General features: G+C 37.4%; 1 protein-coding gene across 10 annotated transcripts in view; it reads left to right on the top strand.

Moving 5' to 3' along the window:
* The window catches only part of LOC138329088 (carbohydrate sulfotransferase 10-like), a 53,611-nt gene that overhangs the window by 10,978 nt on the left and 25,065 nt on the right, over nt 1–17,568 (top strand). For 5 of the 10 annotated variants that reach the window (XM_069275820.1, XM_069275821.1, XM_069275823.1 and 2 more), the window contains exon 2: nt 16,189–16,239. The exons of the other annotated variants lie outside the window; for them this stretch is intronic. In XM_069275820.1, coding sequence (XP_069131921.1) covers nt 16,189–16,239 — 51 coding nt within the window. The remainder of the gene's footprint in view (nt 1–16,188; nt 16,240–17,568) is intronic. 10 annotated transcript variants of the gene reach the window in all.

The raw sequence follows: 17,568 nt of genomic DNA on the forward strand, positions 1-17,568 counted from the left end.
AGAAAATGATCATGGCACTTCTGTCCATAGGGCCAGTGTTGTTTCTCGTTCAGACATTAACTAGACTGTATGTCGATAAAGGTAGGTTATTCACAAATTTGCCTAATATATTTGGTTTGCAAAGCCTTTATGTGACATTACCGAAAACAGTTCTGTGGTAGGAGGTCATACTACCGACACTGCTTACGTAATGGTAAGGCAATTCGTAGCTTTGTGACGTCACTTCTGAGTGTTTTCTTTTTGGAGTCAATTAAGAAATGTCTCGGGGATGCTACTTTAGAGCTGTTCCATCGACTGTTTCTCAGAATAATCCAAAAACGGTTCTGTCGCATTTCACTTTCTTTTGAGTAGAAAATATGGATATAGAATAATTGAGAAAAAAAATGTAGTGGTCATAGGTGTTGTGCCTTCACGCCAGTTACATGACCGTAACACAGAACAGAAGGGTGGTCAATGCTTCGATGATAAGCACGCGGCTGTCACTGGCACTCTAAACACAAGCGTTATCTGGGTAAACTAGGAGGGACACAGGTTGTAACCCTGTCCATATTACATTATACAGAGATATGGATTGTCAATGATGAGAATAGGTTATTGTTTTTACAGCTGGAGAGATTTCAGATTTCAGATTTCAGATTTTAGATTTTATTTCACTCTCAGACATACAAGTTTGTAACAGGAGGTCACTATACATATGTATTAGTGATGTACATGCTCAATCATTTTTTTCATTTTTTTTTTCCAAAAACTTACATATATTTTTCAGTTTTTTTTTTAAACAGGCCTTTCATTTTGATAACACGATGTTTTCTATAATAATATCTTGGTATATACATTTCTCGTAAACGTTTCACCATTTCATTACTGCATTGAAACAAATAATGATATTAGAGTGAAATCTACACCACACAACTGAATAGAGGATGGACACGGCATTGATATCAAACTAATGGACATGACATCACACATTAGCAATGCTTTCATCTTCAAGGCATCGGTGTACAGTGTATTTCGTTATGACTGATTCTCTTTCTAAAACAAATGCACAGAGGCCAAAGTATGAAACATGCATTGTCGGTACACTGCTCCATTTTGAATTTTTTGTAAACACTTTCCTTCTCCAACTGTATCATTAATTAAGCATTCTTTAACCCCGAGATATGCATATTTCGTTTGCGGGCCAGTTCAAAACAACATTATGCCCGTTTGTGTTGAATGAAAAAATCTCTGCGTCTCCCGACATTCTCTTTGAGATGATGTATATAATATTTAATATATTGGATTGACTAAGTGAATCTATCTGATTTGTTGGCAAGCAGACTGTCAGGTGAATAATCTATAGGGCCTCGATACCTACCCGATCTTCTATATAGTGAATATTCGATGAAATACATTGTACGTATACGTAAACGAGTATCCATCCGTGCATATCTGTATATGTTCCCCGTGGATGAGTACGGTTTACTTTTAGCTGGCTGTTTTTTCAAAGGTATATATTCTAGTTTGTAAATGTGCAGTCAGTCAAAACATTTCATTTTGAGCCATGGCATTCCCCCGTCACATACTTAGAATGGGCGTAGATCGACACACATGTTTTTCCTGCAACCTATACGATTAGAGGCGTAAACCTTTGTACTCTGGTTCATGCACGAATGCCTGGTAACATGTTTAAGATATCTCCTATGAATAATAGAGCGGTTTGTATGAAGTGACATTTGATCTATAGCCTGTACACCGCTATGGCTGAGTAGACAAATGACTGGTTAACCGGAGAAGAGAAAAGTGTAACGAACTCTTCCATTATGTAGATAATAGCACCTCGCCGCTACTCGACCAAACGACAATATCATGATAACATGACATGGGGTTAATTTGGTATCATTCCGATTCTTGTAGGAACGACGTAAGACTTCTTCCCTCTTAGAAAAAATGACACAAACTTATGTTTTTTCCTTTTCCTATCAGCCAAGTCTTTTCACGTCGCATCACCTGAGTTGAGTATTCTTAGGAACACCAACTCCTTGTTCTGGTCTAAGGCTGAGAGGCACTTTTGTCTTTTCTTAGGAACACCAACTCCTGGTTCTGGTCTAAGGCTGAGAGGCACTTTTGTCTTTTCTTAGGAACACCAACTCCTGGTTCTGGTCCTTGACCGAGACGCACTTGAGTCTTTTCTTAGAAACGCCAACTCCTGGTCCTGGTCCTAGACCGAGACGTACTTTAGTTTTTAGGTCATCTGACCTAAGGTCAGGATGACCTATTGTCATCGCGTTTCGTCCGTCGTCGTGCGCCGTGCGCCGTCCGCCGTGCGCCGTGCGTCGTGCGTAAGACTATTTATACAAAAGCCTACTCCTCCTTCATTCTTTGATGGATTTCATCCATATTTGGTTTGAAACATCATTGGGGAAGGACAATCATATTTTATATAAATGAGCTTGGTCCGACCCCTAGGGTCAGAGGGGCAGGGCCTCAAAAGGGCAAATTTTCTTAATTTTAGCTTTAAAATTTTACTCCTCCTTCATCCTTGGATGGATTTCATCCATATTTGGTGTGAAACTTCATTAGGGAAGGACAATCATATTTTATATAAATGAGCTTGGTCCGACCCCTAGGGTCAGAGGGGCAGGGCCTCAAAAGGGCAAATTTTCTTAATTTTAGCTTTAAATTCCTACTCCTCCTTCATCCTTGGATGGATTTCATCCATATTTGGTGTGAAACTTCATTATGGAAGGGCAATCATATTTTATATAAATGAGCTTGGTTCGACTCCTAGGGTCAGAGGGGTGGGGCCTCAAAAGGGCAAAATTTCTTAATTTTAGCTTTAAAATCCTACTCCTCCTTCATCCTTGGATGGATTTCATCCATATTTGGTTTGAAACATCATTGGGATAGGAAAATCATATTTTATATAATTGAGCCTGGTCCGACCCCTAGGGGCTGAGGGGTGGAGCCCCAAAAGGGCAAATTTTCTTATTTTAGCTTTAAATTCCTACTCCTCCTTCATCCTTTGATGGATTTCATCCATATTTAGTGTGAAACATCATTAGGTAAGGACATTCATATTTTATATATTTGAGATAGGTCTGACCCCTAGGGGCTGAGGGGTGGGGCCCCAAAAGGGCAAATTATCTTATTTTAAGCTTTAAAATTCTACTCCTCCTTCATCCTTGGATGGATTTCATTTATATTTAGTGTGAAACATCATTGGGAAGGACAATCATATTTTATATATTTGAGATAGGTCTGACCCCTAGGGGCTGAGGGGTGGGGCCCCAAAAGGGCAAACTTTCTTATTTTAATCTTTAAAATCCTACTCCTCCTTCATCCTTGGATGGATTTCATTTATATTTGGTGTTAAACATCATTGGGGAAGGACAATCATATTTTATATAAATGAGCCTGGTCCGACCCCTAGGGGCTGAGGGGTGGGGCCCCAAAAGGGCAAATTTTCTTAATTTTAGCTGGCCCACTTCCTGTTTTCAGGTTTCACTCTCTGATCTTAATGAAAATTGGTCTATAGGGGTTTTAATTGATGCCGAACAACATGCAAACATTTTCGTAAAAATTTTGGTATTTTAAGATGGCTGTTGGCCCACTTCCTGTGTTCGGGTTCATTTCAGATCTCAATGAAAATTGGTCTAAAGGGGTTTTAATTGATTCAGAAGGGGGAACTTTAGGCGAGGACAATCATATTTTATAAAGGACCAGGCTAAGACCCATGGGGATAGTACGGTGGAGGTCCAAACTGGGAGCTTAGCTGAAATTTGGCTTTAAAATCTGACTCCTTATATTATTCCTTGAATGGGTTACAACCATATATGGATGAAGGGCAACCAAGTTTGTTCAACAAATGACATTTACCTATTTCAGAAACTTACATATTCAACTAAGGAGTTCCTTGTATTATTTATATTAATTGTTAACCACTACTTTATACTGTGACTTTGTTGTTTTGTGCCATAAGTCAGATGACCGTAAAGGCCCATGGGCCTCTTGTTTCTTAGGAGCGCCAACTCCTGGTTCTGGTCTTAGGCCGAGAGGCACTTTAAATAGTCTATTTTTAGGAACGCCAACTACTGGTTCTGATCCTAGACCGAGACGGACTTTTGTCTTTTCTTAGGAACCTTTCGGGGACCTTCCTCAATATCAACACTGTAATATAACAAGGAGACAATATAGTGGGGACCTTCCTCAATATTAACACTGTAATATAACAAGGAGACAATACAGTGGGGACCTTCCTCGATATTAACACTATAATATAACAAGGAGACAATATAGTGGGGACCTTCCTCAATATTAACACTATAATATAACAAGGAGACAATATAGTGGTGACCTTCCTCAATATTAACACTGTAATATAACAAGGAGACAATATAGTGGAGCTTCCTCAATATTAACACTATAACAAGGAGACAATATAGTGGAGCTTCCTCAATATTAACACTATAACAAGGAGACAATATAGTGGAGACCTTCCTCAATATCAACACTATTACAAGGAGACAATATAGTGGGGACTTCCTCAATATCAACACTATAATATATAACAAGGAGACAATATAGTGGGGACCTTCCTCAATATTAACACTGTAATATAACAAGGAGACAATATAGTGGGGACCTTCCTCAATATTAAACTATAATATAACAAGGAGACAATATAGTGGGGACCTTCCTCAATATTAACACTATAATATAACAAGGAGACAATATAGTGGGGACCTTCCTCAATATTAACACTGTAATATAACAAGGAGACAATATAGTGGGGACCTTCCTCAATATTAACACTGTAATATAACAAGGAGACAATATAGTGGAGGCCTTCCTCAATATTAACACTGTAATATAACAAGGAGACAATATAGTGGGGACTTCCTCAATATCAGCACTATAACAAGGAGACAATATAGTGGGGACCTTCCTCATTATTAACACTATAATATAACAAGAAGACAATATAGTGGGGACCTTCCTCAATATTAACACTGTAATATAACAAGGAGACAATATAGTGGGGACCTTCCTTAATATTAACACTATAATATAACAAGGAGACAATATAGTGGGGACCTTCCTCAATATTAACACTGTAATATAACAAGGAGACAATATAGTGGGGACCTTCCTCAATATTAACACTGTAATATAACAAGGAGACAATATAGTGGGGACCTTCCTCAACATTAACACTATAATATAACAAGGAGACAATATAGTGGGGACCTTCCTCAATATTAACACTGTAATATAACAACTGTAATATAACAAGGAGACAATATAGTGGGGACCTTCCTCAATATTAACACTGTAATATAACAAGGAGACAATATAGTGGGGACCTTCCTCAACATTAACACTATAATATAACAAGGAGACAATATAGTGGGGACCTTCCTCGATATCAACACCATAATATAACAAGGAGACAATATAGTGGGGACCTTCCTCAATATTAACACTATAATATAACAAGGAGACAATATAGTGGGGACCTTCCTCGATATTAACACTATAATATAACAAGGAGACAATATAGTGGGGACCTTCCTCAATATTAACACTGTAATATAACAAGGAGACAATATAGTGGGGACCTTCCTCAACATTAACACTATAATATAACAAGGAGACAATATAGTGGGGACCTTCCTCAATATTAACACTGTAATATAACAAGGAGACAATATAGTGGGGACCTTCCTCAATATTAACACTGTAATATAACAAGGAGACAATATAGTGGGGACCTTCCTCAATATTAACACTGTAATATAACAAGGAGACAATATAGTGGAGACCTTCCTTAACATTAACACTGTAATATAACAAGGAGACAATATAGTGGGGACCTTCCTCAATATTAACACTGTAATATAACAAGGAGACAATATAGTGGAGACCTTCCTCAATATCAACACTATAACAAGGAGACAATATAGTGGTGACCTTCCTCAATATTAACACTGTAATATAACAAGGAGACAATATAGTGGGGATCTTCCTCAATATTAACACTGTAATATAACAAGGAGACAATATAGTGGGGACCTTCCTCAATATAACAAGCCGTAGCTATCATAAACGTGAATTAAGACAATGCTCTCTGATGAAATAATCGAAAATACCAAACTATACACACTGAACGTATCAAATGTTTTGGTTCAGGAAGGAAAATATCGTTTGTAACATTGTACATATACTAATTGTACATTATATAGAACTGTTAAAAGTTTGGTAAATGAAGAGAAAAAAGGTATTTTTTTATGTTACCAATTAAACATCTCAAGTTTGGTAACAGAAAAACATCATCTCATGTCATTTAATTAATATCATGTTTCGAGGCATTGGAATTGTTAACGAACAAGGGAGCAGTGTCATTCCACAATGTACAAGTTCTTCTTTCTTCTATACATCTTGGCCTTTAGCCATAATTAGAAAGATTTTAAAGGGTTGATGGAATACCTATGGCGTCGGTATTGTAAGGCCTTAAACAATTGGAAAGGTCTTGTAACCCAATGGGATTAAGGATTTTGGTGCACGTATTAAATGTTGATTTGCTTAACAGTATCGTTAAGAATTAGAACTGCTTTTTTTTTTTTTTTTTTTTTTTTTTTTTTGGGGGGGGGGGGGGATGAACAATCATTGTAAGGATTTTCATGGGTTTTTAAGAATTGCAAGAGGTCGTTGTTCAAAATGTTCTTTGTTCGGCTTTTATAAGAAGGAATGCAAGATTCAAACTTAACTGTTCTCAAACAGCTCATGTAACTTCTTCAAATTTCATACGTTTCCAATTTGATACACGTGTAACCAGGAAAAGACACGTAAGCAAACGGACATGGATCACACATAATCATTACGACATTATTAGTATCAATAGTATCGTTTATTTATAGAGAACATATTCAAACTCAAATAAATCGAACAGAGATTTCAATGGGCGATATTATGTAACTCGCTGGAAAACGATCTTGTTTATTGAACCACGTTGTTTCTGGTTCCAAATTGAGTACCCGTTAAAACGAGAAAGGTTGTGAAGTTTCCCATACAAACTACTTTCACGATGGTTGTAAACTAAATAAAAAGTATGAGTTTACCCCTTATAATTTGTCGTTTTGCAAATATTACAGAATAGAATTTTGTAGTGGTTCTGTTATGTGTAAATTGAAGGTTATTTGCTTTATCGTTAAAATGTCTACGAGACGTGCCTCTAATGGTACGTGTTTTACCATACAAAGTACAGACCTTTTCTTGCTATATATACCTCATTTTCGCCCATTGATTTTATCTAGTGAGCACAAACGTTACTGAGCAATCAAAGTACATTAAATAAAGGTAAATCAACATCAATTCAAAAATAACCACGCACCCCTCCAGTTCTCTTTAACCACGTTTTTTGTCCTGAAAACCACCGGGGTAAACTGTGTACATAGTTACATTTGATATAATACAAGGTATACATGGGGACACATCGCAACCTTTGTGAGGTGAGTGGCAAAAAGCCAGGGGAAGTCGATTTTTGTCAATATCATATTTCAAGCGTAGACAACATTTAATGAAAGCAGAGTCTGTGGCCTAAAAACGTGTATGAATACGCCTATCACAGTAATTAGAGACTACTGCTGTGCTTTTGGCATGTACACCTGTGTATTTTTGCGTTTTTTGTACACTTTATCGGTCTGGCCTCAAGGGTTCTTTTTCATTCATAAACATATGTTTCTTTCTTACACATAAACACATGCTTCTTTCTCACACATAAACACATGTTTCCTTCTCACACATAAACACATGCTTCTTTCTCACACATTAACACATGTTTCTTTCTCACACATAAACACATGTTTCTTTCTCGTAAACACATACTTCTTTCTCACACATAAACACCTGCGCTTTTTCTCACTCATAAACACATACTTATTTCTCACACATAAACACATGCTTCTTTCTCACACATAATTCATGCTTCTTTCTCAAACATAAACCCATGCTTCTTTATCACACATAAACACATGTTTCTTTCTCGTATACACATAATTCATACACATTGACACATGTTTCTTTATCACACATAAACACTTGATTATTTCTCACAAATAAACCCATACTTCTTTCTCACACATTAACACAGATTTCTTTCTCGTTAACACATACTTCTTTCTCACACATAAACACATGCTTCTTTCTCACGCATAAATACATGCTTCTTTCTCACACATAAACACACATTTCTTTCTCGTAAACACATACTTCTTTCTCACACATAAACATATGCTGTTTTCTCACACATAAACACATACTTATTTCTCACACATAAACACATGCTTCTTTCTCACACATAAATACATGCTTCTTTTTCACACATAAACCCATCCTACTTTCTCACACATAAACATATGCTTCTTTCTCGTAAACACATAATTCTTTCTTTCACATAAACACATGCTTCTTTCTCACACATTAAAACATGCTTCTTCCTCACGCATAAATACATGCTTCTTTCTCACACATAAACACACGTTTCTTTCTCGTAAACACATAATTCTCACACATTGACACATGTTTCTTTATCACACTTAAACACTTGATTTTTCTCACACATAAACTCATACTTCTTTCTCAAACATTAACACGTTTTTTCCCACACATAAACACATGCTTCTTTCTCGTAAACACATACTTCTTTCTCACACATAAACACATGCTTCTTTCTCACACATTAACAAATGTTTCTTTCTCACACATAAACACACATTTCTTTCTCGTAAACACATACTTATTTCTCACACATAAACACATGCTCCTTTCTCACACATAAACACATGTTTCTTTCTCGTAAACACATAATTCTCACACATTGACACACGTTTCTTTATCACACATAAACACTTGATTCTTTCTCACACATAAACCCATACTTCTTTCTCACATATTAACACGTGTTTCTCTCTCACACATAAACACATGTTTCTTTCTCATAAGCACATACTTCTTTCTCACACATAAACACATGCTTCTTTCTCACACATAAACCCATACTTCTTTCTCACACATAAACACATATTTCTTTCTCACACATAAACACATGTTTCTTTCTCATAAGCACATACTTCTTTCTCACACATAAACCCATGCCTCTTTCTCACACATAAACACATGCTTTCTTTCTCACACATAAACCCATACTTCTTTCTCACACATAAACACATATTTCTTTCTCACACATAAACACATGTTTCTTTCTCATAAGCACATACTTCTTTCTCACACATAAACACATATTTCTTTCTCACACATAAACACATGTTTCTTTCTCATAAGCACATACTTCTTTCTCACACATAAACCCATGCCTCTTTCTCACACATAAACACATGTTTCTTTCTCATAAGCACATACTTCTTTCTCACACATAAACCCATACCTCTTTCTCACACATAAACACATGTTTCTTTCTCACGCATTAACACATGTTTCTTTCTCGTAAACACATGCTTCTCTCTCACAAAATAGTGGCTGCTACTTCACAGATCCATAGCATAGTGTTCTATACCCAACATGTCGCCGTGCTTCAATTAAGCTTACGTTGAGAACACCATCAGGATGATGAGGATCACGGATCACGTGACGGATTTACCTGTCGGTCTATTGATTATTGTTCTGACGAGGTCCTGGTTTTATCTATATAACAATCAGTATCCTTGGCACCAAGTATATATTAGAATGCATCCGTCAATACTCCAACAGGCCCTAATACCTGTAAAATACCATTAGAGATTCACGACGGTAACGGATCCATCAATATGATAGAAATACTAATAAAAAATATATGTAGCAGGCAGCCCAAGAATACAGGTACTATGTAACGTGAAATGTTTGTGGGCATTTTCTTTTGTGGTGTTGAACTTTAAAATCATTTCGTGGGTTGAAATATTTGTGATTAACTGATTTCATATTGCTGTGAATACTGTAGTGTATAAAAACTAACTGTTTAATCATTCACGTGGTCATATAGCCCTCACGAAAACAACGAGCGGTAAACAGGAAACATCTTAAAACTGGGGTTCAGACTACTAGAATGAACGTCTTGAACGAATCTAGACCTATACAAAAAACGTCTTGAACCCACCAAAACCTAAATAAATGTTCAAACTATGTCTTGAACCTACGAAGACCTCTATAAAACTTCGAATTACGTCCCGAACTCACAAAAACCAATATAAAACGTTCGAACTACCCCCCGAACTCACAAAAACCAACATAAAACTTCGAACTAAGGATTGAACCCACCAAGACCTATATAAATGTTTAAACTATCTTTGATATCAATGCCCGTATAATTGATAACAGAACAATGCGATATACGATTTTTCGTAACGCGTACGTTATATGGTAATTCGTCTGTATTTTTCATTTAACATATCGACCATTATTCTGTTTCAGGCTTTACAGTTAGTCCCAAGCGTTATATGTAGGTTGGACTATAGAATATGGTATCGTCTACTTCAAACCGGTTTTTAATAGAATTTTTTGTTAAGTAAACAGGCCGTTATAATGTCAACACTAGTTGTAGATTTACATTAATTTAAAAGATCATATCTTGGCTGCAATCAATTTTATCCTCTACTATTGAAGTAGTACGGCCGTCTCAGTTTACGAACTATGGTTTGAGAAGGTTGAGATAATAAGTAAAGACATTGCCGATCTCATAATGTCACTGATAGAATACTAATACTTTGTTTGTTGTTTAAGGTGTATCATTTTTGTGAGTGTAGGCTTTCAAATTATTTTTGCTAGTAGTTATTAAATCTTGTACATTGTAACATATGACCATGATCTCATTATATTAAATTATAAAATAAATTTCCTTGTATTATGATATTGGTTTCATAGCAACGAAATAAACAACAAGATATTCTAGACAACGAACAAATTTCTCCAAAAACATGACTGAATGTTTAAAGATTTTATATGGGTGTACCAATATAGGGGTAGTGTAAATCATGAGATTTTGATACAAAGCTTTTTGTCCCCCGCTATCACCAAACGGGGAATATTAATTTAGGTCTGTTTGTCTCTCTGTCTGTAGCGCTTGGTTTCCGTGCAATAATTGCCACAAATCTTAAGCGATTTTTTTGTATCTTGGCCACATGGTTAAATGTGTCAAGGGCTCGGATGAGTTTGCTCGGTACTTTCATCGGACACTATTTGACTGAGTTATGGCCCTTTGATTAACGAAAAACGGCATTTCCCGCGGTTTTCGTCAATAACTCTCGCATATATTACCGGATTTTCTCGAAACATGATTAAATGTTTCGGGGCATTGGCCAAGAACGATCAGCACTTTTATATAGGACCCTATTTGGAGGAGTTATGGGTCTTTGATTATCGAAAGCGGGGGATATAAATTCAACGAATTTACTTGTCATGGAATGCATCAAGTTAAGGACGAAATGAGATCCCCGTGGAATATGAATGTAATTGAATATCAATTAAATTAATATAGCAGTTGTCTGTCTGACTATTACTGTTCAGTATACATTACAAAATATTGATTCGCCCGAGCTCGTAGTTATAAAAAGCAATGTTTTTAACTGAAAAACAAGCGTCGAATTGATTATCAATTATTCGCTTGAACAAGGGTTCAGAATTGCACCAGAATTCTCCTTCCTATAGTATGTTTGTTGTTTATGAAAGTTCAGAACATGACTTCCAGCCCTAGATACGAATCCTACATAACCATGATTTATCCTAACTTGCAGCTGTTGTCAAGGACGGCATTTGATTGTGTCTGATGATGACGGGAATGATTTGTTTTAGAATTCTGACATGTGTGTCAAACACTATTTAATGAAAGTGTCTTGAAACATTATAAATACACATATAGATGTATATACAGTCTGATAAACTGCAAAGTCTCCATGTCACTCTGATGCATATGTGTAAATATATACAATGGGACTGTCGGATATCCGTCATATGGATGCCTGTACGTACATATATTCAGTTATTATATGCACAAAAAACATCCTGTTAAGGAGTGCATTAACTGTGGACAGTCTCGTTATCGGTAGACTCCACCCAGTGTACCGGGTCCGGTTAATCAATCTTTCAGTTTAATGTTTGTTGCCTAGGCAACCATTTATAATTACGTCTAAGGTTCGTGGCGCGTGACTCCAGATCATGAAATATGTATGTACATTTATATTTTTGTACGCTCCCTGTAGAAGATACATTTTACATGTATATTAGCATTTTTTACGTAAAAGAAAAATGAATCGACAATGTACATGTGTATGAGAATAATTAGGGCGCAGATCTCACACTACCAAGGCAATAATATAAACTGTAATTGAATTGATTGTGTATATTTGTAGATTCTTCCTCCAAACAATGTTACGAACAACTTTACTGAGCGGATTAATTAGTCGAGTAGAAAAACATGTTATAACACAATGGACTTTTTATGTACATTCACAAGCCAAAGTATTTGTATTTTACTTATACGTGGTAGGCGTTTCTCTGTTCTCTGCAAATGTGAAAGATATTAAAGTTGAAAGTCGGAGTGAGACCCATTCTAAGTTCCAACTTTAATACCATTTTATATTTTTCACCGCATGAATGTTCGACCTGACTTTAGGACAAATGTCCGTCCTTGACAGGTTTGGGTTGACTCTGTATAATGTCCGTCCTTGACAGGTTTGGGTTGACTCTATATAATGTCCGTCCTTGACAGGTTTGGGTTGACTCTGTATAATGTCCGTCCTTGACAGGTTTGGGTTGACTCTGTATAATGTCCGTCCTTGACAGGTTTGGGTTGACTCTGTATAATGTCCGTCCTTGACAGGTTTGGGTTGACTCTGTATAATGTCCGTCCTTGACAGGTTTGGGTTGACTCTGTATAATGTCCGTCCTTGACAGGTTTGGGTTGACTCTGTATAATGTCCGTCCTTGACAGGTTTGGGTTGACTCTGTATAATGTCCGTCCTTGACAGGTTTGGGTTGACTCTATATAATGTCCGTCCTTGACAGGTTTGGGTTGACTCTATATAATGTCCGTCCTTGACAGGTTTGGGTTGACTCTGTATAATGTCCGTCCTTGACAGGTTTGGATTGACTCTATATAATGTCCGTCCTTGACAGGTTTTGGTTGACTCTATATAATGTCCGTCCTTGACAGGTTTGGGTTGACTCTATATAATGTCCGTCCTTGACAGGTTTGAGATGACTCTGTATAATGTCCGTCCTTGACAGGTTTGGGTTGACTCTATATAATGTCCGTCCTTGACAGGTTTGGGTTGACTCTATATAATGTCCGTCCTTGACAGGTTTGGGTTGACTCTATATAATGTCCGTCCTTGACAGGTTTGGGTTGACTCTGTATAATGTCCGTCCTTGACAGGTTTGGGTTGACTCTGTATAATGTCCGTCCTTGACAGGTTTGGGTTGACTCTGTATAATGTCCGTCCTTGACAGGTTTGAGTTGACTATATAATGTCCGTCCTTGACAGGTTTGGGTTGACTCTGTATAGTGTCCGTCCTTGACAGGTTTGGGTTGACTCTGTATAATGTCCGTCCTTGACAGGTTTGGGTTGACTCTTTATAATGTCCGTCCTTGACAGGTTTGGGTTGACTCTTTATAATGTCCGTCCTTGACAGGTTTGGGTTGACTCTGTATAATGTCCGTCCTTTACAGGTTTGGGTTGACTCTGTATAATGCCCGTCCTTGACAGGTTTGGGTTGACTCTGTATAATGTCCGTCCTTTACAGGTTTGGGTTGACTCTGTATAATGTCCGTCCTTGACAGGTTTGGGTTGACTCTGTATAATGTCCGTCCTTTACAGGTTTGGATTGACTCTGTATAATGTCCGTCCTTGACAGGTTTGGGTTGACTCTGTATAATGTCCGTCCTTGACAGGTTTGGGTTGACTCTGTATAATGTCCGTCCTTGACAGGTTTGGGTTGACTCTGTATAATGTCCGTCCTTGACAGGTTTGAGTTGACTCTATATAATGTCCGTCCTTGACAGGTTTGGGTTGACTCTGTATAATGTCCGTCCTTGACAGGTTTGGGTTGACTCTGTATAATGTCCGTCCTTGACAGGTTTGGGTTGACTCTGTATAATGTCCCTCCTTGACAGGTTTGGATTGACTCTGTATTATGTCCGTCCTTGACAGGTTTGGGTTGACTCTGTATAATGTCCGTCCTTGACAGGTTTGGGTCGACTCTGTATAATGTCCGTCCTTGACAGGTTTGAGTTGACTCTGTATAATGTCCGTCCTTGACAGGTTTGAGTTGACTCTGTATAATGTCCGTCCTTGACAGGTTTGAGTTGACTCTGTATAATGTCCGTCCTTGACAGGTTTGGGTCGACTCTGTATAATGTCCGTCCTTGACAGGTTTGGGTCGGTATAATGTCTATACTGGAGTTTTCAGTGGTAAATCGTCCTTATACACACGTACTAAAAGTAAATCCACGTGGAGATAAATATCGTGGTGTACCTTCAAAATCATGTAGCTCAATTGGCAATCTGATTAAAATACGGATACGTATAACCACATAAGATTTTTGCCAACTGTACTTCAGATCAAATGCATTGCTATATCCATTGAAAATACTATTTCGTCCCAGTATACATGTACATTTAGCTTTGTTGTGCTATTTCGACGACATGACTACATGCAAGAAAAGAATTCTGACAGCTTTTTCTTACTGTTTCGTCCCCTATCAAGATCCTGTAATTTCCAAGGTTACCAGAATGTGACCCCTAATGGGATGTTGTCAGATCATCTATAGTATAGAGGTCACCAGAATGTGACCCCTAATGGGATGTTGTCAGATCATCTATAGTATAGAGGTCACTAGAATGTGACCCCTAATTGGGATGTTGTCAGATCATCTATAGTATAGAGGTCACCAGAATGTGACCCCTAATGGGATGTTGTCAGATCATCTATAGTATAGAAGTCACCAGAATGTGACCCCTAATGGGATGTTGTCAGATCATCTATAGTATAGAGGTCACCAGAATGTGACCCCTAATGGGATGTTGTCAGATCATTTATAGTATAGAGGTCACCAGAATGTGACCCCTAATGGGATGTTGTCAAATCATCTATAGTGTAGAGGTCACCAGAATGTGACCCCTAATGGGATGTTGTCAGATCATCTATAGTATAGAGGTCACCAGAATGTGACCCCTAATGGGATGTTGTCAGATCATCTATAGTATAGAGGTCACCAGAATGTGACCCCTAATGGGATGTTGTCAGATCATCTATAGTATAGAGGTCACCAGAATGTGACCCCTAATGGGATGTTGTCAAATCATCTATATGTAGAGGTCACCAGAATGTGACCCTAATGGGATGTTGTCAGATCATCTATAGTATAGAGGTCACCAGAATGTGACCCCTAATGGGATGTTGTCAGATCATCTATAGTATAGAGGTCACCAGAATGTGACCCCTTATGGGATGTTGTCAGATCATCTATAGTATAGAGGTCACCAGAATGTGACCCCTAATGGGATGTTGTCAGATCATCTATAGTATAGAGGTCACCAGAATGTGACCCCTAATGGAATGTTGTCAGATCCTGTTATAAAACATAGTCATACACGTGTAATAAGGATCTGTAATTTAATCAGATTGGCTCGATTGGTATCATCCAGGGTCCTGATGCATGATTTCATTTTCCCATCTCCTGTTACAAAATTACAATGTAATGTCTCTTCGAAGACCTGTGCAGGCCTGCAGGGAGAGTGTAGCGGAACTCCAGGGGTTACAATCACTGACTGGAGGCAATAAAAGTCACAGGTATACAGTTTTATCCTTAGGTGTAAATCAAAATAAGTGTATAAAGGTATACCTTTTCTCTTAAACTGCCTCCAGTTTACTACAAGATAGTCCAGGGGTGGATATAAGGTCAGTGATAGTAACCACTGGAGATTCGGCGATGAGCGAAACAAAGTTAGGTCGATCATTATATGCGATCAGATGTATTGTAGATCAGAGAATACATGTACAAACCAGATCGGAGTGGCATCTTCATCTGTTCTACGACAGCACTGGTTTCCTATCTTATATACACAAAATTGTCGTAACAATTATCAGCATGAGTAAACGTGTTATTTTTAAGGTTATTATATCCTTACTTGTGTTAACCTTGTTATTGTAATATTTCAGATCGGAAGATGATTGCTGGCCTACTTAAACAAACGTCAATAATCACAACGGGTAGGAGAAACGTTCCACACTCTGTATTGTAGCCTCTATATCGTGTACATGTGTAGATACTAACACGATAAAGACTCGTACATGAAGATTATGACAATTTGAAGCTTCTATTACATTGACCAATTTCTCGAAACAAACTTAAGTAAAAAACTGACTTAAGTCATTAATTTTCATATAAGTTATATAAGGAGAAGAACTAGTTTTGACTTAAGTCTGCACTTTTGTTTCAAGAAATAGGGGTCAGGTCTTTGACAATATGAAACGTTGTTTGAACAAATATAGGAACAATTATAATGTCAATATGTGTTGCCATGTGGATGCACCGCTGGAAAACAGTCATACATACTGAACCAAACATACAATTATCCGGATCACTATGATACAAGCACATTCCAAATAACGGGGTACTTTACGTCTTGTTTGTGGTCAAGCTGGATATTCCTACATATCTTTTTGATAAGATGACCACACATTTAGATTTGTATCAATGTTTACTTCTATTCTGGTGACCGCACATTTAGATTTGTATCAATGTTTACTTCTGTTCTGGTGACCGCACATTTAGATTTGTGTCAATGTTTACTTCTATTCTGGTGACCGCACATTTAGATTTGTATCAATGTTTACTTCTGTTCTGGTGACCGCACATTTAGATTTGTATCAATGTTTACTTCTGTTCTGGTGACCGCACATTTAGATTTGTATCAATGTTTACTTCTATTCTGGTGACCGCACATTTAGATTTGTATCAATGTTTACTTCTATTCTGGTGACCGCACATTTAGATTTGTATCAATGTTTACTTCTGTTCTGGTGACCGCACATTTAGATTTGTGTCAATGTTTACTTCTATTCTGGTGATCGCACATTTAGATTTGTATCAATGTTTACTTCTACTATGGTGACCGCACATTTAGATTTGTAGCATTTCTTATTTCTAGTTAATCTTGTTGACGGTAACTCCTGGTCATAAACAGGTAGCTACACGGATTTTATGAGAAACATGATACACACAGAACAGGATGCTTTATGGCCATGAGTTACTGGTATCGCACGCCCTTCTCCTGACAAAGGAAACGTGTACATTTTGTATCTTTTAATGGAATTGACTCCTTTTTAAAACGAATGCTGCTTCCAAAATGAAAATACTTAATCGTTCTGAATGAACCAATTGGTCCTAGAAAATTCTCATTTGACAAACTGGGTACCGACAGGTAATACAGTAGGAGTCACTCAGTTCGCCGATATTAACTTTCCATTACTGGATATTAATACCTCCTAGCATTTCTTTCCTGAAAACTAAATTACTCTCTCGTATGTACTTGCATG

Source organism: Argopecten irradians, chromosome 8 (assembly GCF_041381155.1).
Source record: "Argopecten irradians isolate NY chromosome 8, Ai_NY, whole genome shotgun sequence".
Lineage (NCBI taxonomy): Eukaryota > Metazoa > Mollusca > Bivalvia > Pectinida > Pectinidae > Argopecten > Argopecten irradians.